The 20,514-nt window shown below is 47.9% G+C and overlaps 1 protein-coding gene across 1 annotated transcript; it reads left to right on the top strand.

The window, feature by feature from the left end:
- The first annotated feature begins 4,696 nt into the window (after positions 1-4,696).
- Stip1 (stress induced phosphoprotein 1) lies at positions 4,697-19,299 on the top strand. Its single transcript, XM_046445407.2, has 14 exons — positions 4,697-4,848; positions 10,029-10,238; positions 10,867-11,008; positions 11,382-11,523; positions 12,403-12,571; positions 13,948-14,074; positions 14,164-14,266; positions 14,692-14,812; positions 15,832-15,928; positions 16,044-16,168; positions 17,855-17,891; positions 18,067-18,170; positions 18,331-18,503; positions 18,844-19,299. Exons 1-14 carry the CDS (start codon positions 4,840-4,842, stop codon positions 18,914-18,916), a joined length of 1,632 nt encoding a protein of 543 aa, XP_046301363.1. The 5' UTR covers positions 4,697-4,839; the 3' UTR covers positions 18,917-19,299.
- Positions 19,300-20,514: the final 1,215 nt, after the last annotated feature.

The raw sequence follows: 20,514 nt of genomic DNA, 5'->3' as shown, positions 1-20,514 counted from the left end.
GACCCCAGTGATTCAGGAGGCTGGGGCAGGAGAAGGGCAAGTTTGAGGCCAGCCTCAGCAACTCAGCAAGACTGGGTCTGAAAATAAAAAGGGCTCAGTAATGTCACTGGGTTCAATCCCCAGGACAAAAAAAAAAGAAAAGAAAAGAAAAGAAAGGTGACTTTTTTACATTTCTCAATCCTATTAACATTTGAGACCAAATAATTATAGGGAGCCCTCCTGGGCTATGTGCTGCATCCTTGGTCACTAGCTCAGACACATACCACCAACCAGAAGTGTCTCCATGTTGGGCATGTTACATGCCTGTGGTCCCAGCTCCTCAGGAAGCTGAGGCAGGAGGATTGCTTGAACCCAAGAGTTGGAGACCAGCCTGGGTGACATATAAGATCTATCCCCCCAAAAGAATAACTTAAAAGATAAATGAACAGCAATGTCTCCAGACAGTGCCGAGTGTCGGCTAAGCCCGTAACTGTCCTGCTTAAGAACCACCACCTTGGGATCCCCCTACTGTGACTCTAGGCCTCCAACCTGCACCGGGAAACTTCATACCAAAAAACTGGGGTTGCATCCCCAAACAGGTGGCCCCAAGTTGGAAGATCATGTGATTCCCTAGCCCCATGAGGGGTTCTAGTCCCCCGTCTATCAGGGCTGATGTAGAGGCCCCCAGTAGACTTGCCTCAGTGGTACCCTGAAGGACAGAAGCTCCTCTCCCACCCCTCATCCACTCCCAACCTCACACAGGACATGACCTGGGTGCCGAGGCAAGGGGGCCCTTGCAGAGTATCTGACAAAGCTTCTCCTCTGACTCTGGCCACCAGCTCAGGAAGCCAACACTCCTCGCTCCTTCCCAGTCAGAGGTCAGGATGGCTGATGGGGAACAGAGGGGTTTGAACCTGCTGACAGAATTTGCTGGGAGGATGTGGGTGTGAATGAGGAGAGTCACACATGCCTTCGTGGTTTTCAGACGGAAGCACCAGAAGGCCAGGGTGCCATCATGAGGGGGAGTCAAGGGAAGAACAGGTCGGGAGAGAGTATTGGGAACCAAATTTGAACAAGTGGAGAAGTCCACTTGTCATCCCAGGGTTGATGCCAAGCTGGAGAGACAAGCCTGGAACTTGGGAGCGTGCTCCAGGCTGAAGCTAGAATTATGGGAGTCATCAGAGATGGTATTTATAGCCACGAGACTGGCGGAGATCACCCAGGGAGGGAGTATGGAGAGTGAGGTCCTGGACTGGGCTCTGGTGCTGTCTGATTAATAATAATCAGATAATAATTACCATCACTTTAGTCCTTGGAGTATCTGGCATGGTGCCTGGCCCTCTGTACAAATTCACTACACTGAATAGAACTTTTTCCCCATACTTTATCCGCCACCACCCCCAACTTTCCCCACTAATCAGAACTCAGTCTTAGCAAAGACCTGGGATGTGGGGCGCAGAGGCACAGCTTGGGAGGCTGAGGAAGGAGGATCATGAGTTCAAAGCCTACCTCAGTAATTTAGTGAGATCCTAAGCAATTTAGCAAGACCCTGTCTCAAAATGTAAAGAAACATGGGGTTGTGGCTCAGTGGTAGAGTGCTCGCCTACATGCACAAGGCACCAGGTTCAATCTTCAGCACCACATAAAAATATTGTGTCCACCTAGAGCTTAAGAATAAATATTTTAAAAAAGATATTGTGTCCACCTACAACTAATAAATATTTAAAATATAAATGTATGTTCAATTAAAAAATTTAAAGAAATATAAAAAGGTCTGGGGATGTGGCTCAGTGGTTAAGAGCCCCTGGGTTCAATCCCTGGTACCAAAAATGAAAAAAAAAAAAGGACCTGGGAGTTAGGATCACTCAGTTAAGTGGGGAACGTAAGTATTCTCTAGAGTTGGGCAGTTACCCCAGAATGAAATCTTGTTCTCACAGGGAAGCCCGGGTTATCTGAAATTCCCACTCCAGCAACAAAAGTTATCCCAGAATCCCGAGCTGCAACCATCCCTCACCCCCATGCCCCAGTATGCTGAATTTCAACTATTTTACTTTTTCTGATAAGAGAATTTTAAAACTGGGAATTTGCTCTGCAGGAAAGTGGTCACACTGGTTAACCCCTTCAGTCTCTCACCCGCTTCAGGAACTATGGTCTCAAGCTGACTCCAAATGCAGCCCTCGACCTTTCCACACCCTGATGAGCAGAGGCACTGAAATAGCAGCATGAGTCACTCAGGGACTGTCATGTGATGCACAGGCCAGGATGCCTTCTGCAGTGAAACTCCCGTGTTCCAGAGACCTGGGCTAAGGAAAGGGGACACTGGCCATCCCATGTGGCTGCCTCCCTGTCCCTCTTGGGAGGGCTCCAAGTTCACCAAGAGGTTAGAAAAAGCCTGAGTAGGTGGAAATTATAAGAGCTCACATTTTTTAGTGTTCCAAAGTAAATTTATCATGATAGTGAAGGAGCTTAAGTTTCAGGGGGCCCCAGTTGCCCACCTTCTAAAGCCCCACATCTCCTTTTTTTAATATTTATTTTTTTTTTCAGTTTTAAGTGGACACAATATCTTTATTTTACATTTATGTGGTGCTGAGGATCGGACTCAGTGCCTCAAGCATTCTAGGTGAGCACTCTACCACTGAGCCACAACCCGAGCCGCCCCCCCCCCCACATCTCCTTTTTTAGTTCTAAGTTTCCTTTTCACAAAAGAAGCTTGTTTTCTTTCTTTTTTCCACCCCACCACCTTGTACTGGGTATTGAACCAAATGGTGCTTTACCACTGAGCTACATCCCCAGTCCTTTTCATTTTTTGGTGAGACACAGGGTTGGGCTAAGTTGTCCAGGCTGGCCTCAAACCTGCTGAGGCTGGCCTTAAATTCTTTGATTCCCCTGCCTCAGTCTCTGGAGTTACTGGAATTACAAGCATGCACCACAGCGACCCAAAAGCGATTTTTGCGTTTTCACTCATACTGTTTTTACCCAGTGCTTACAATTACCCTCAACACCTAATAGGGTGTTTGATACTATTTGATGAATTAGTGAATGCCTACTATGTGCCAGGTACTGCGCAACACATTAGGAACCCCAAAATAAAGGAAAACAGACACAAGGCCCTCGCTGACCTGACTGCAGTGCTGATAACAAACTCATTTAATTTGCACAGCCCACAGTGCTATAAAAGAGGTAAATACTGGACGGACGTTAGTGTGCTTGAAGGGCACCAGCTGTCAAGGAACTCTGATAGCCAGGCAGCCTGAGAGATGGGCAGTTACTCCAGCAGAGGGACAGAGTGAAGAAGTCTGCCTAGTTCAAGAACAGAGACTAGTTCAAGAACAGAGACTGGGCTGTGGCTAGAGTCTGTACTGGAGAGGAGAGGGAAAGGTGGGAAAAGCAGGCCTGCTTAGTGGGTCCTAAATCCCATCCCAAGGCCTCCAAGAGTTTTGAGGGAAGATTACCGCGTATGAGATCTGCTGTCATTTTGGTTGCTGAGAACAGAAGAAACACAGCGGGATGGGGAGCAAGTATTGACAAACGGGGACCCTTTAAACCCTCGGGAGAGATGGCACTACCCACAGTGGGTAGGAGGAGGACACAGCAGGGCCCAAGAGTCTCATCCAACTCCCCGACCCCAAAATCAGGAGGCTGCTTTGCTCCAATAACCACAGCACACCTTGGGAGCAAAAGCAGCGTCCTAATCAGCAGGTCCATCCCTTCACACCCCAGGCTCTTGCGTGTCTTGCCTTGCTTCCACATTTGGGGCTGGGGCTTAAGGCCCTACCCGGCCGCCCTGGCCCACAGGTGAAGTAAGTAGCTCATTCGACCGTTTCCTTTCCCCCTTTCAGTCTGTGCTTCCCGCGGGCTAACACTGCAGGTTGACTCCCCCTCGCTCCTCCGTTACCAAACCCTGCACCCGAGGGTTCAGAGAGGGTGTGCGGCTCCGCGGCGACCACCCAGAGGACCAGCCGCGCCGCGGGGAGAGCCTGGGCCTGTCCAGCCCAAGCCCAGCACCTTCACTGCCTCGCGGCCTTTTTTTTGAACCTTCAACCCAACAGCTGGGATGCAGGGCCCGAGGTCGGGGCGCTGGGCAGCGCAGGCACCCATCGGCCAGAGCCAAGCTCTCCCAGACCAGCCGCGACGGTCACCCTGAAGGCTGGGACCCCAAGCCCGACGCACAGGGGCGAAGGGGATCTGTCGGTCAAATTCTCGGCGGAGTGAGGCAGGAAGCTGGCCTAGAGGCTGGTCCCGCGGCCGCCCGAGTCACAGCGACAGTGCTCATGGCTCAGACTCCAGTCAACCACCAGCCGGGCTAAAGCAGGCCCTCTGCAGGGCAGCAATTTAAACCTATCAGCGCAAAGAGTTGACAACTCCCCGCCCAACTGAAGTTTTTTTTTTTTTATTCTGAAGACGGTCGCGTCCTGGAGTCCTGCAGCCCAATGAGAGAGGTGGAAATTTCCAGAAAGAACAGGACCAATGGGCGCGGCCACTTCGTCCGCGATTGACGGACTAAAGCGCCAATCCGTGTCGCAGAAGTCCGCTCCTCCCTCCATTCGTAGAGCCTGCGATGGGCGGGGCTTTGGGGGAGAGTCCAATCCCAATGTGCGGAGGAGGCAGGGTCGAAGCTATTACTCTCCAATGTCCAACGAGAGGGAAGCAAAGATGATGGGCTGGACTCCAAGCCAATAGTAGAGTAGTACAGACAACCTCCTAGAGGAGCTCGACCAGTGAGTACTCGAGGAGGGGGCGGGCGCCGGAGTCCCGGCAGCTTCTAGTAGGTTCCAGAAGGCGGCGCGTGCGGTTGGGAACGCGGAGCGGACGGGAACGCGGAGCGCTCGGATTCGATTCAACGGGGTTCCGGGCCAGGCTATGGAGCAGGTGAAGGGGGAGGGGCGGGCTGAGGCCCTGGTGCCTTTCGGCGTCCGACCGAGGCCAAGCCGCGGCGGAGGGGCGGGGTGAGGCGGGCGCGGGGCCGGGGCGTGCAGCTGCGGCGGGAGGCGAGGGCGTGCGGGCCGTAGTCGCGGCCGCAGGGCGGGAGGGAGTCTGCAGCGCGGCCCGACCAGGGGAGCGACCATCGCCTCCTGGCTCGGCGAGGACGGCCGGAGGAGGCCGGGGTTCGGCGTGAGGCGGGCCCGCGGCGGGAAAAGGGGCCGCGGCCGAGCCCCGGGGGCCTCCAGAGAGGTAGCTGCAGGCTAAGCAGGGGGATGGCGCCGGCCTCACTGGAAGGCTGGAGGTCGGCGAGGGGCCTTATTTGACACCGGGGAGGTCTCGATCTTGGAGGCCAGAGCCTGCCGATGGAGGAGCCACCCAGCAACTTGGCCACGATGAAGTTGGAAAATCCAGGGAGCGGGAACCGCAGTACCCTGGGAGTAGCCGGGGCACTCCGGAGCCTGGGACCCAGTTGGGGAAATGCTCCTTTTGTGCATCTTGGAAGGTCAGGGTAGAAAAGTTGAGTAGACTTTGCCTGATGCAGGGGGTGGCGGTGTTGCAAAGTCCTTGGGAGAAATTCTGTCTCTACCTGTGTTTTACATATGTGTGCACAGCCCCTCCCCCTCTTTTTGTCTGTGTGACTGTAGGGTGACTGAGGACTGACACCTCTGGAAAGTCGGTTTCTGATTACACAGGAATTAGTAGCTATAGACCTAGTGAGCAAACAGAAGTTAACTTGCTTCTGCGCAGCATTTGGGGGGCCGAGTTGAAGCTGCTGCTCTTGCTTTCTGTAACTTGGTTAAGTCCACCGTGACTTACAGCTGAGAGGTCTGGAGAGTTTTTTTTTTTTGCATAGGAAACCGTTTTTGAGCTGTAGTGATTTATCTGGAAAAAGTCAGAACAGCTCACTCTTTTTGCAAAAAAGCTACAAAACTGAATCTTTAGTGTGGTGTAGCTGCAGCTCCTGTAGTGAAAGCTGGAGCTTCCTTGTTAAATTAATAAGTGGAAATTTAGAGAATAATAAACTTTTTATCCTTTCATAATCAAAAGGGTTTGTGGTGTGTGACAAGAATAAGAAAGGCAGTTGCTCTTAACAAAATATTTTGGTTAGGGGATCGGTGGATTGAATCCAGGGCCTTGAGCATGCAGTGTGTGCTCTGTCACTGAGCTGCATCCTAAACCCAAAATAGTTTTCTTAAAAAACACACCAGCATTGTAGAAGGATACGTACGCACAGGTAAGCTGTGATTGACTAAACTCAGAGCTGCAAACTTACATGAGGAATACACAAATGACTCTCCTTCCCCCCCTCCCTAAATAAGCATCTGCATTTACAGTTTATTAATTTGTTTATTTTTAGGAGATGAGGGTCATACTATGTTGCAAAGCTGGGCCCACATTCGCATGCTCTGGAGAACCTCATGCCTCTTGGCCTCCCCAGTAGCTGGGACCACGGTGCACACTACCACACAGGCTTGTTTTCATTTTAATCTGTGAGAGCCATGTTTCAATTTTGAGAAATATTCAAGATGGACAATTTTTTTTTAAGATATTTATTTTTTAGTATAGGTGGACACAGTGTCTTTATTTTACTTTATGTGATGCTGAGGATCAAACCCAGTGCCTCACCCATGTTAAACGAGTGATCTACTTCTGAGCCACAACTCCAGCCCTCAAGAGGGACAAATTTAAGTGATCAAATACACTTTTTTTTTTTTTTTTTTTGGTACTCGTGATTGGAATCCATTGGTGCTTTTACCACTGAGCTACATCCTCAGGTCTTTTTATTTTATTTTGAGATAGGGACTTGCTAAGTTTGCTGAAGCTAACCTGGAACTTGTGATCCTCCTGCTTCAGCCTGCTCGCCTGCTGGGATGACAGGTGTGTGCCACCAGGCCACCTCACAGTGATACACTTTTTACATTTGACCCAATACAGATTTGCAACTCTCGATGTGGTTGGTTGGTTTGTTTTTTGGCAGTGCCAGGAATTGAACCCAGGGCCTTCAGCATAGTAGGCAGCAGCTTTTCAAAATTGGTCTCTATAATACAGAAAAGTATTTCTTCTTCTTTTTTTCTTTTTCTTCTTCTTTAATTTTTCATGATTATTTTTGTGGTGTTGGGGATCAAACTCAGGACCACTTTATTTTTTGAGCTAGGGTCTCACTTTGATCCTGACTGGCCTTGAACATGGTAAGTCTTCTGCCTCAGCCTCCTGAGTCGCTGGGATTATAGGCATGCTCCACAATCCCTGGCTCACTCACTCTTCCTTTTTTTCCTTTTTGTGGTCCTGGGGATCTCTTGTCTAACCTCAAACTTGCAATCCTTCTGCCTCTGGTCTCCTGAGTAGCTAGGCTTACAGGCATTTGGTACCGCACCCAGCTGAAAAGTATTTTTCATGTCTAGTTCTGACCTGCAGTGGGAAAGGAAATCAGTTTTGTAGGTCACAGCCAGCATTGTTTTTTTTTTTTTTTTTTTTTGGCTCTGAGGTTTGAACCCAGGTCCTTGAGCATGCAAAACACTTGTACATTCTACCACTTACCTGTCTATACTCTCAGCCCCTGTATAACATGTGTAATAAAACAGTATTATGTACACTGTGTTTGTATTTTCTGTTTTACTTGCTCTTTTAAAATGCTAGTCAAGAGCCCGGCATGGTGGAGCATACCTGTAATTCCAGCAACTCAGGAAACTAAAGCAGGAGGATGGCAAGTTTGAGGCTAGGTTCACCACTTAGTGAGGCCCTGTTCAAAATAAAAAAGGAGCTAGGAGTGTAGCTTAGTGGTAGAGCACCCCAGCACCAAAAATACAAAATGTTGGTCATGACCTACAAAACTGATTTCCTGTCCCACTGAAGGTCAGTATTGGGTTTGAAAAATGCTCCTCTGGAAGGTAGGCAAGAACTTCACAAAGCTGTTCCTTAGCTGTCTCTCTCCCTGCCCCAATTTTTTAAATTATAAGGATCTCACTTAAGTTGCTGAGGCTGGCTTTGAACTTGGTATTCTCCTGCTTCAGCCTACCAAGTTTCGATTATAGGCCTGTGCCACTATGCCAGTTCTCAGTTGCCTCTTCACACCAGTTGAGTGGAGCTTATGAAGTTTCAGCTTCATACCTCAATCCTGGACTCTGCGACTTTCATCCCTTGTTTGCTAAATTTTGGTTGTTTTCCTCTGCCTTTTCCCTCTTTACCCTTGTGAATTGTATTTTGATTTTTTTTGTTGTTTTGTTTTGCTTTTGCAATGTTGGTAATCACACTCATGGACCCATGCTAGCCAAGCAAGAACTGTACCACTAATCCACATCCCTAGCACTTTGCCCTTGCTCCTTTAAGATCTCTTGGGATGGGGCCAGGCATGGTAGCATGGGCACACACCTGTAATCCTGGCCACTTGGCAAGATGAGGCAGGATTGCAAGTTCAGGGCCAGCCTGGGACACTTAATGGACATCCTGTCTCAAAAGTGCTGGGGATGTAGCTCAGTGATGGAATACCCTGGATTCCTAGTTTGAATCCCCACTACTGGGGCTGGGGAGAGGTTCCCATGGATGAAAGTTCCTGATTGATGTGCATCAAGATTTCAAAGTAATTTAACAGAATTCTTTAGGGGATGGATGGGTTACTGAGGCCACTTTACCACTGAGCCACATCCCCCAGCCCTTTTTATTTTTTTGAGATAGGGTTTTACTAAGTTGCTATGGCTGGCGAGTACTTGAAATCTTCCTGCATCAATATCCCAAGCTGCTGGGATTACAGATGTATACCACCATGACTGGCCAGAATTCATTTATTCTTAATATTAATACACTGGGTCCTGGGTGTATAAAGACTGCCTTATTAGCTCAAATGATCTGGAGTCCCACGGATTATGTTTCTACTTTGGAGGGTGCTATGGATATATGGTGGGTCATCTGACCTTTTATAGGATAATTCTCCTCTTAAAAACCCTTTCATTAAGACCCTGTTAGGCCAGGGCCTCCTTCCTTCACTTTTTAATCACCTTGGTGTGTTCTACCTTGCATTCTGATTCTGAATATTTGGGAGGATAGGGAATTTACTTTCTCTAGCCTCTTTGTGTTATAGTAATATTCAAGCCTTTGGAGGACCAGCTTACTCATTTAGGATCAGAATTAATCTACCATGTGGTGACATTTTACCACGTGGATAAATGGAGATGGTAGCTGAGCTATGAGAATTTGTACACACACACAGGGATTGAACCCAGAGGGACTTAACCACTGACCAACATCACTAGCACTTTTTTCTTTTTGATTTTTTTTATTTTGAGACAGGGTCTCACTAAGTTGCTTAGGGCCTCAGCCTCCCAAGTCCCTGAGATTATAGACTTGCACCACTGCACTAGCTCATGAGGAGCATCTTGGGGGAGGGGGCAGGTACTGGGATTAAACCTCAGGGCCACTCAACCACTGAGCCACTTCCCCAGCCCTGTTTTGTATTTTATTTAGAGACAGGGTCTCACTGAGTTGCTTAGCACCTCACTTTTGCTGAGGCTGGCTTTGAGCTTTTGATCCTCCTGCCTCAGCCTCTGAGCTGCTGGGATTACAGGCACCTGGCTCTGAGGAGCATCTTGATGCTCTAGAGGAAAGGAAACCTTGCCATCCTAAAGCCTGTGGTGTGCATGAATCTACATTCCTTCCTGATTATCTCTCCCTGTGGGGAGTGCTTCTGCCTGTGCTCAGTTTATCCTTTGGATTCTTTGGGAATCTGTGACAAATGAATTGGCGTATGTTGGTTGGTTTTTGGTGATGCTGGGAATTAAACCCAATCCCTTGGGCAAGTGCTCTGCCACTGAGCCACATCCCTAGCCTTCAGGTTTAGTTTTCCAGTGTAGGAACATGTGGGTAAGATCTGGAGGGTTCTGACATCTCTGAGTGAAAGGGGGACTGGGGTTCTTACCAGTCTGCACAAGAGCCACTGGAGAGCAGAGATGGGTTTCTTGTGCCTTGCTGCCCCCACCCACCCACTGCTGGCTCCCGAAGTTGTGGAAAATGAGTGATCACATCTAATCTATAAAGTAATCTGTGTACTGGTAACTGGGGAAAATGTCATCTAAAAACTTGGAGACAGATTAAGCATACTGTGGAGAGAAACTATAGGCTTTGTTTCTCCTCAGGTGAATGAGCTAAAGGAGAAGGGCAACAAGGCCCTGAGTGCTGGAAACATCGACGACGCGCTCCAGTGCTACTCTGAAGCAATTAAGTTAGATCCCCAGAACCATGTGCTCTACAGTAATCGATCTGCAGCCTATGCCAAGAAAGGGGACTACCAGAGAGCCTATGAGGATGGCTGCAAAACCGTTGACCTGAAGCCTGACTGGGGCAAGGTAAACCTGGGGGAGCTGGGACTCTAGCTCTTTCCCAGAAATGGCTTTTGGTTCTCAGTCTGGTCTGCAGTACTTATTGGCAGGTCCTCCTGCTTGGCCTAGTTGCCTGTCCCAGAAAAGTGATGTTTGTTACCCACCTAGCCCCTCTCTGCGTGAATATGCCCCTGAAAGTAATACCGTATTTCACCAAATTTAAGTTCACATCAGTTGTGAGCGTTGTTGTATTGCTGAGAATGAAAAGGATGTCCCCCAAAACTGAGAGCACCTGCTCATTAGACGGATCCAGGTGGGGAGGGTGAGTGTTGATATTGGGCATGAAAATTCTTTTTTTTTATTATTATTATTTATTTTTTAGTTTTTAGGTGGACACAATATTTTTATGTGGTGTTGAGGATCGAACCCAGTGCCTCGCGCATGCCAGGCGGGCACACTACCACTTGAGCCACATCCCCAGCCCATGAAAATTCTTAAAGATCAGTTGTTGTTGTTGTTGTTGTGTTGTCCTTTTTTTCTTAATGGCATTCGTGTGGATATATTTTGGTTCATAAAATGCAGAACAGGTTTTTTGAGTTTTTGGATTTATGCTGTTCTTTTTAAAAATTTTTGCATCCTTTTTCTTGGGTTGAAGGGTTATTCACGAAAAGCAGCAGCTCTTGAATTCTTAAACCGATTTGAAGAAGCCAAGCGAACCTATGAGGAAGGTTTAAAACACGAAGCCAATAACCCTCAGCTCAAAGAGGGTTTACAGAATATGGAGGCCCGGTTGGCAGGTAGATACCACTGTGTATTTTTTAAATGGGATTGATCATGAGGGCACAGTAATTAAAATGAACAGATTTCATAGTGATGCACTGTTAGATTTGTTGTGCTGGGACCAAAATACCTGATCAGAACAACTTAGGAGGAAAAGTTTATTTTGCCTCCTGCTCTCAGAGGTTCAGTCCATGGTGCACTGACTACATTGCTGTAGGTTCAAGATGGGGCAGAAGAGCTCCATGCATGGCAGCCGGGTTTGGGCGAGAGAGCCAAGGGGAAGAACAGTCCTTCCAGGACATGTATATGTGTGTCCCCAGCATTAACACAGGCGCTTTTGGGGACACCTCATATCCAACCATAATGTGTACTCTTCCTTTATTCAAACAGAGAGGAAATTCATGAACCCTTTCAACATGCCTAATCTGTATCAGAAGTTGGAGAGTGATCCCAGGACAAGGGCACTGCTTAGTGATCCTACCTACCGGGAACTGATAGAGCAGCTACGAAACAAACCGTCAGACTTGGCCATGTAAGTAGAGGCAGCACATCAGGTCTAGAAGGGAACTATGGCAGAGGGTTCCCTGGTCCAGACTGCAGAGTTTCTGCGTTTGCTTTTTCTCTACTGAGTGGCAGGGGTTTGTTTATTTGTGTATATGTAAGAGAGGGTTCAGAGGAGCATGTATTATGTCATCTCAATCTTGCTTTGAATCTGCAAGATTTCTTTCTTGCTCCTAGATTTTTTCAATTAAAAAAATTTTTTTTTAAATTTAAATTTTACCCCCCCAAAATTTTTTTTCCCTTTAGCAGTGCTAGGGATCAAACCCATGGCCTTGTGCATGTTAGGCAAGCACTGCTCCACCACTGAGCGACACCCCCTGTCCTCTCCTAGGATTCTGACCTAGTACCAATCCCACCCTTTCCAAAAACAGTCCTGCTGTCCCTGTTGAAAACCCTCTCATCAGGGTTGAGAGGAGCACCTGGTTTGGAGATCGCTTATAGATCTTGTACTGAAATCTGTCAGTATCTGAACCCCTGGCCCATGAGGTCAGATAGTGAGTTTCTTCTTTTTGTTTGTGCTGGGGATGGAACCCACGGCCTTGTGCATGCTCATGCAAGGCAAGCACTCTACCAACTGAGCCTTATCCCAGCCTGATAGTGAGTTCTGTCTACAGTAACTTATTTCTCTGTGTCTGCTGACCTCAAGTAACACTTCTGATTTTTGCAACTTCATTTTAGAGTTTTGAAGGGTTAAGTATTTTCCCTTTATGACTTGTGAGTAGAGTAGAATCCAGTCATCCATTGATGGGTGAGAAGCTTTAGTATACAGGAACCTGTTTGTAATGGGGTTTAGGGTCAGTCGTGGAGAGGAATAATGGCTATTTTTCTTCTTTTAAAAAATCAATACTAGGAAACTACAAGATCCCCGGATCATAACCACTCTCAGTGTCCTCATTGGGGTTGATCTGGGCAGCATGGATGAGGAAGAAGAGGCTGCGACACCCCCGCCTCCACCTCCCCCCAAAAAGGAAACCAAGCCAGAGCCAATGGAAGAAGATCTCCCAGAGAATAAGAAGCAGGTCTCATTTTTCTTTTTTCCTCACTGTCATGCATTTATAAACAAACAAATCACCTAGAAGCATGTACGCTGAATGGCAACAATGACAATGGATAGCTCTAATTTTTTTGAGAGCTTGGTATGTGCTAAGTTTATTATTGGTAGCTACTCAGGAGGCTGAGAAAGGAGAAACACTTGAGCCTGAGAGTTTGAGGACCACCTGGGCAACATAGCAAGGCCTTGTCTCAAAGAAAAGGAAAAGTTGCATATAAAAACACAGCAGCCTGGCTCGGTGTTTACACTGCCTGTGTATCCCAGGCATGGGTTTTCACACCTGTAATCCCCGTGGCTCAGGAAGCTGAGGCAGGAGGATCACGAGTTCAAAGCCAGCCTCAGCAACAGCGAGGTGCTAAGCAACTCAGTGAGACTCTTATCTCTGAATAAGATACAAAATAGGCTGGGAATGTGGTTCAGTGGTCAAGTGCCCCTGAGTTCAGTCTTTGGTAACACACACACACACAAAAAAAAAGGCAAAGACAAAAGATGAGCTTCACAAGAGATTTCCTAGTAATCGTGTATTTTGAAGCGTCTTGGTGTGGCATGTCCCCTGTAGTTAACACAGCTGCCACACACTGCTGCCATCTGAAGAACTGGGCAAAACAGGACAGTAAAGTTGAGGATCCAAGTCCCTGGCATGGTCCAGAAGAATGCTGTCTACATCAGTCCTTAGGCTTGCTGTCTCCTGGTTGGAAATAGTTTGTGATTGAAAGTTTGTCCACTTAGCAACACTCTTTGAGCAGGAGGCATGTGTCTGAACAATTTTATTTCCCTTCTTGTAACGGCAGATTGTTGCCAAATTTAGCACCTTTAAATGGGTAAGCGTTGGTTGCTCACAGTGTTTCAGCTGGAAAAGGGCCCTCAGTGTGGGTGGTAGTAAGCTGTGCTGAAGTCTCCTCCTGCCTCCCTGGCCCCTTCCCCTGGTCCTTTCAACACCACCCCTCTGCTGACAGCTATGACCTGGAAACAGCCACGTGACAGGAACCAGCCTTATGGCTACCTCTCAGCAAAACATGGCACAAAATTTTACTGTCTTTGCCATTGCTTTGAGTTGAGGGAATTCCTCTACCTTGAAGCCCTCTCCTTTCTGAAAGAGTCAGGAGAGTAGGTGGAAAATGCAGAGTGTCGAGGGAAGCAAAGATAAATTTTAATCTTGATGGTAAATATGTGATTACACACCTGTAGCCATTTGAAGACGAGACCTTTGTTACGGAGAACTCAGTTCCTTAGACGTGTTGCTTATACATGCCATCTCAGTACCCATAGCAGGTGATAGACTCGCCCCTTGGTCTTCTGAGTTGTATTGGCTAAGCACTTACTTCTCCGAAACCCCCCATCTAGGCACTGAAAGAAAAAGAACTGGGGAATGATGCCTACAAGAAGAAAGACTTTGACTCAGCCCTGAAGCACTATGACAGGGCCAAGGAGCTGGACCCCACCAACATGACTTACATTACCAATCAAGCAGGTGAGGCCCAGAAGCCAGGGCAAGAGAGTTTGTGGGCTTTTTTCAGGGAAGAGGCAAGGACTGACTCTTTTCACCACCCTGCTTGGCAGCGGTATACTTTGAAAAGGGCGACTACAATAAATGCCGGGAGCTTTGTGAGAAGGCCATCGAGGTGGGGAGAGAGAACCGAGAAGACTATCGACAGATTGCCAAGTATGCTTGACCTTCTGGAGCACCTCAAGTAGTGTGAAGGGTTTGCTGTCCAGGCTTAAATATCCTCGCATGGGAGGAGGGTTGCTGGCCCTGAATGTATCACATTAAGAAGGGGCTGGAGGGTCTGGGGATATAGCTCACTTGGAAGGATGCTTGCCTCGCACGCACAGGTCCTGAGTTCGATCCTCAGCACCACATAAAAATAAAGAAAGGTATTGTGTCTATCTACAACTAAAAATACTTTTTAAAGGGGGCGTGGGCTGAAAAGGTGGTCACAGGATCCAGGACAAGGTGTTGCAAGGGCACAGTGCCAAGGCAGTAATGTAGGTCTTTTTCCTAGTTGTAAGCGTATTTTCCCTGCAGGGGCTCACCTCATCTCTGGCTCTGCCCTCAGCAAATACTTTTCTCTCTTTCATCTTAACTAGAGCTTATGCTCGAATTGGTAACTCCTACTTCAAAGAGGAAGCGTACAAGGACGCTATCCATTTCTACAACAAGTCACTGGCAGAGCACCGAACCCCAGATGTGCTCAAGAAATGCCAGCAGGTGAGTTGGAAAGGAATGGGGATTGTTGTGTTTTTGTGTGGGGGATGGAACCCAGGATCTTGTACAAGTTAATCCTCTACCACTGAGCTGCATCCCCCAGCCCTGTGGATTTTCTTAACAGTTGAGTGTCATTGCTATCACCTTAAATGTTTTTAAGTAGCAGCAACTCTGGTCATTTTACATGATACTGGCCTTTTCACTTAATATTGACATCCTGTAAGTTTGAGGCCATCGTCAACAGTTTAGTGAGACCTTCAGTAATTTAGCTCAAGACCCTGTCTCAAATTTTTAAAAAAGGGTTGGGGATGTAGCTCAGTGGTAAAGCACCCCTGGGTTCAATCCCCAGGACATCCCCCCCACCAAAAAAAAAAATCCTCGCATGGGAGGAGGGTTGGAGGGTCTGAGGATATATAGCAAACATTTGAGGGTCAGTGGAATAACTGTTATGGTTTTTATTATAATTTAACAATCTATATTGACACTATTTGTCATAATTAACATAAGAGGGTAGTTTTATTCACAAAAAGATTGGTCAGGCCAGGTCTGAGGGCATATGCCTGTAGTCCCAGCTACTTAGAAGCAGAGACAGGAGGATGACTTGAACCCAGGAGTTCAAGGCCAGCCTGAGCAACATAGCAAGACCCCAACTCAAAAAAAAAAAAAAATGCTGTTCAGATATTTTATCGTTATCATATCATTTATCATTATCATTTTCTTGTTGGGCATATTTTTTTAATGAGGTGTACATCAGTACCATTCATTGTTTTATTATGTGCCTTGATAATGAGGAATGTAAAATATTTCTTACGGTGCTGGGAATTGAGCCCAGGGCCTCAAGCATGCTAAACCCACACACTACTGCTGAGCTACATCCCCAGCCCAGGATTGTAAAGTTCCTAAAACAAAAATTAAATGTTGCCAGCAGAACTCTAAAAATTAAAATCCCAAACACTTAGCCTAGTGTTTAGATAGTCATGGGAGTTTGACTTACTATTCATTCCAAGGATCTTTTTTCTTAGGCAGAGAAAATCCTGAAGGAGCAAGAGCGACTGGCCTACATCAACCCCGACCTGGCATTAGAGGAGAAGAACAAGGGCAATGAGTGTTTTCAGAAAGGTACCCACACAGTGTTTGTGGTGGATGACGTGGGGGGTGTCCTGCTCCTGACTCGGGAACCTAGAGGCAGAGGGTGGCTTACTGCTTGTTTCAAAAGTCTATTTTCCTTATCCAGGGGACTATCCCCAGGCCATGAAGCACTATACAGAAGCCATTAAACGGAATCCACGAGATGCCAAACTGTACAGTAATCGAGCTGCCTGCTACACCAAACTCCTGGAGTTTCAGCTGGCACTCAAGGTGGGTCTGAGAGGCAGGCTGCTGCTCCTGTGAACCTTTGCAGGAGGAATGGGATCCATCTCCTTGTTTCCTTCCATCAACAGGTTGATGTTTTTTGATTCCAGATTTTCGGTGGCAGTACTTATGAGTATAAATCATGGGGCCTGTGTTTGCCCAGTACTGGCACTTGGTGTTAGTGGGTGGGAGTACTTGAGAGGGTGTTCTCACCACCTTCCTTGAGAACCCTGGTACTTGTTGCTTTCCATTATCCATCGCTGTGTGTGTGTGTGTCTGTGTGTGTGTGTCTGTGTGTGTCTCGGGGTGCTGGAAATCATACCCTGAACCTTGCACGTACTAAGCAAGTGCTCTGCTGCTGAGTTATAAAAAGGGCCCCAGCCCCTTTTAACCAGCTCAGGTGCAGGTCAGCAGCATGAAGTTCATTCCCAGGGCATTTTCATCTCGTAAGCCGAAATTTCCCCCTGGTCACCGCGGTTCTTTTTAATATTCATCATGACTACTTTAGACACCTATCAGTGGATCACACATGATTTGTCCTTTTGTAACCGGCTTCTTCCACTTAGCACAGTGTCCTCTGGGTTCATTTGTTGAGGAGCACCGTATTGTTTTCTACCTGGCTGTGCCCGCTTTCCCTCAATTTTTTGATGTTCAGTTTAGCTGTAGGTAGGTGTGCAGTTGTCAGTCATATCAAGTGTGTTGTCTTTGACACCGGAGAAGTTGTTCCATGTCATTCTGACTACGAGTCACTCTGTTTTTGTTTTTCGTTTTGAGATAGGGTCTCACTAAATTTCCCAGGGTGGCCTTGAATCTGGGGTCCCCCTGTGTACCTGGGGTTACAGACATGTGGCACCATACCTGGCATAATTTTTTATTTTGAACATATTTAAACAGAAGAATATAATGTGAAGTCTCATGTATTCTCCATCTAAATATTGTCACTTGCTCAACCATTTGTGAAAAAGAATGAGGCCAGGCATGGTGGCACATTCCAGTATTCCCAGCTGATCAAGAGACTGAGGTTGGGGCTGCAGTTGTGGCTCAGTGGTTGAGCTCTTGCCTAGCATGTGTGAGGCACTGGGTTCGATCCTCAGCACACATAAAAATACATAAAGGCTTTGTGTCTATCTACACCATAAAATATTTAAAAAGATAAAATAAAGACATTGTGTCCACCAAAAACTAAAAAATAAAAAAACTCTCTTCAAAAAAAAAAAATGTCTTTGTGGGCTGGGGCTGGGACTGGGGCTCAGCGGTGGAGCACTCACCTGGTACATTTGAGGTGCTGGGTTTGATCCTCAGCACCATATAAAGATAATAAAATAAAGGCATGTGTCCAACTACAACTAAAAAATTTTTTTAAATATACGTCTTTGAGTTTTGAACAAGTATCAAATCTCAGCACTTAAGGGGGTTGTTATATTCTCTATAGAACTAGGTCGGATACCTCGTTTGCTTTTCATTACATCAGCCTTGTGTAGAGTCCAGCCGTCATTTTGTGTGGGCTGGTAATCTGGAGTGGTCTCTCCTGGTGCTGTCGCCCAGCTTTCTCCTGTCCTGCTTCACCTCTTAAGTAACCCAGGGACCAAGACAAGCAGGAATGGCAGGGGCAAAAGCCACGCACGGCCTCTGTGATCGCTGGCCTGAGTGAGCCATGAGAGAAAGCCTATTCCCTCTACTGCTTCTTTCTAGGACTGTGAGGAATGTATCCAGCTGGAGCCAACTTTCAGTAAGTGCTTTTCTCCCTCTTCTCTCCCTGGGTTTGATCAAAAGACTGAGGAGAAAGAAAGGGCAAGGGCTTGGGGCCCGTAGCATTTTGCATCATGTGAGGGGAGTCTGTGTGGGGGAGGCCTGGTGCCTTGGAGGCCATTGGAGGTCGTGCCTCACCTCTTGTTTGTCTGAAGTCAAGGGTTACACACGGAAAGCAGCTGCCCTGGAAGCCATGAAGGACTACACAAAAGCCATGGATGTGTACCAGAAGGCACTGGAACTGGACTCCAGCTGTAAGGTGGGCTGCCGCTGGCCATTGGGTCTTTTCTGTTTGCTCACTGGCTCTGGCCTCAGGTTCTCCTTCCCTGTCCCTCCTCAGTGATCTCTGCTGTCTTGGACCTGTCATAGCAGGTAGCCAGGTAATGGCGATGCCCTCCCCTTTGTCTTCTGGAATACAGGAGGCTGCAGATGGTCATCAGCGCTGTATGGTAGCTCAGTACAATCGGCACGACAGCCCCGAGGATGTGAAGCGACGGGCCATGGCCGACCCTGAGGTACAGCAGATAATGAGTGACCCAGCCATGCGGCTCATCCTGGAACAGATGCAGAAGGACCCCCAGGCACTCAGCGAGTAAGCCAAACTGCGGAAATGGCCGGCTCTGCAGGATGTGCATGGGCACGGTGTGGTCTGTGTAGGAGGAATTGTGGAAATCGTCCTCAGAATTACTGGAGAGGGTGGCAAGGTAAAGGAGGGGCCTCGTCTGCCCGTCGTCCTGATGGCTCAAGCAGTCGATTGGAAAGATCAGTTAACCTGGAGAAAGGTCTTGGCTTAGAGCCGTCCAGATGCACAGTGGGCCCTCTCCTGGCTGGCGGTGCCATCTCAGGGCTGTGAATTAGAGCTTGCTCTGAGAGTGAGGAAGCCTTTTCAGGGTCAAGAATCACTTCAAAGCCACTTTCTTTTTCCTCTTTAGACACTTAAAGAATCCCGTAATAGCGCAGAAGATCCAGAAGCTCATGGATGTGGGTCTGATTGCAATTCGGTGATGACTTGCTCATCTCTTCCCTTCACCCTCGTGGAAAGACGAGCTGGGATGGCAGCAAGCAGCATGGTGCAGGGGGAGAGGGAGGAAGACAGCCCATCTTTATATTTATACCTGCCTACGTGGAAGACACAGACTCATACAGCCGCTGCCTTGGGCCCTCTGAGCACTCGCATGGTCTCTCACTGCTGTCCTTGGGTTCCGTGTCTCCTTCCCCTGCCCCCTCAGTCGCTGTCTCGGCTGCTCCCCATAGTTAGTTATTTTTTATTTGGGGCAGTGGGCATATATGGGGAGGGGAGGGTGTTCTTCCCAACTTGGGGCCCCAGCTGTCTTCACATTGTTAACTCCACGCCTTCTTCAATAAAACAAGCCAATCAGGTGTGGTGACATGTTGCTGTGGCCTTGAATGTCCCTCCCCCCCCCCCCAAAAAAAAAGGACTTTCTCTCATGGGTGACCCTGGACTGGTGGAGGTTTTCAGTGACCAGGCTGGAAACCTGAGCCTGGCCTTTTCTGATGGACCAGCTTTGGCTGGGTGTGAGCTCCACTCAGTTCCACAAGGTGGCCGCTAGGTGGTGCTGTTGCTCAACAACTGAAGGTGGCCTGGTGACTCCTGCCCGACTAAAGTGGCACTAGGTTTAGGTCACTTTTGGAATGATCCCTGTGCTGTGAATTCTCCATTCTTATCCCACAATCAAAAACCAACAGTTCTAGAGAACTGTCCAACCGAGAACCACATGGACCATGAGATGCTCTGACCCGTAGAGAGCAGCTACTTGTCAGCTGGTCACAGTTTTCAAGAGCTTGCTCCTGGCATCCGGGAGCTTACTACTAAGCTATACTTCATGTTTGCAGCAAACTCCTAAAGCCCTCTTCCTGGCTGAGGAGGCCTCTGGCCGCCGTATACTTCCTCATTTGCTCCAAGAGCAGCTTCCTGGGCTAGCAAGACGCTGAGGCCAGCAGAAGGCTGTACTTCCTGCTCGCCTGGGTTTGCATGAGCTGCTCTTCCCCTGGGAATCCCCAGCTGTGCCTCTGAGAGAGGCCACACTGCCTCCCTCCTCAAGCTTAGGTCCTTGTGCCAGAGGAGTGGGCAGATATTAGGCCACAGATTCTCGGAGGTGACACCTGAGGAGTAATTGTCTGGTTTCCTTGGGAAGCACACTGCAAGTGGCCATATCACACAAAGCTGAGATGATGGCCAAGGGAGGTTGTAAGAGGTCAGGAAGAAAATTTTCAGTACTGGAGGTAGAACACAGGGTTTCATCCTCCACTACGCTGCTGCCCTAGCTTTTTTTTTAAGATTGTACCTGTAGATGGAGAGCATGCCTTTATTTTTATGTGGTGCTAAGGATCAAAGCCAGTGCCTCACATGCTAGGCAAGTGCTCTGCCACGGAGCTACAGCAACCCCACCCCCTTTGAGCCAGTCTTGCTTAATTGCCCAGGCTGGCCTCTAAGTTGAGATCTTCCTGTCTCAGCCCTCTGAGTCTTGATTACAGGCATGTACCACCATGCTTGGCTCAGAACAATTGCAGTTTACTGTTCACCTGGGCAGTTCTGAGGTTGACAGTTTGGGGAATAGAGGTTGTTCAGAAGTAGAAAACAG

Source organism: Marmota monax, unplaced genomic scaffold (genome assembly GCF_021218885.2).
Source record: "Marmota monax isolate L192 unplaced genomic scaffold, Marmota_monax_Labrador192_F-V1.1 WCK01_AAM20220418_F8-fsc00038, whole genome shotgun sequence".
In the NCBI taxonomy this organism is placed as follows: domain Eukaryota; kingdom Metazoa; phylum Chordata; class Mammalia; order Rodentia; family Sciuridae; genus Marmota; species Marmota monax.
Note: the sequence above shows the minus strand (reverse complement) of the source record. Positions and strands in the feature narration are given on the sequence as shown.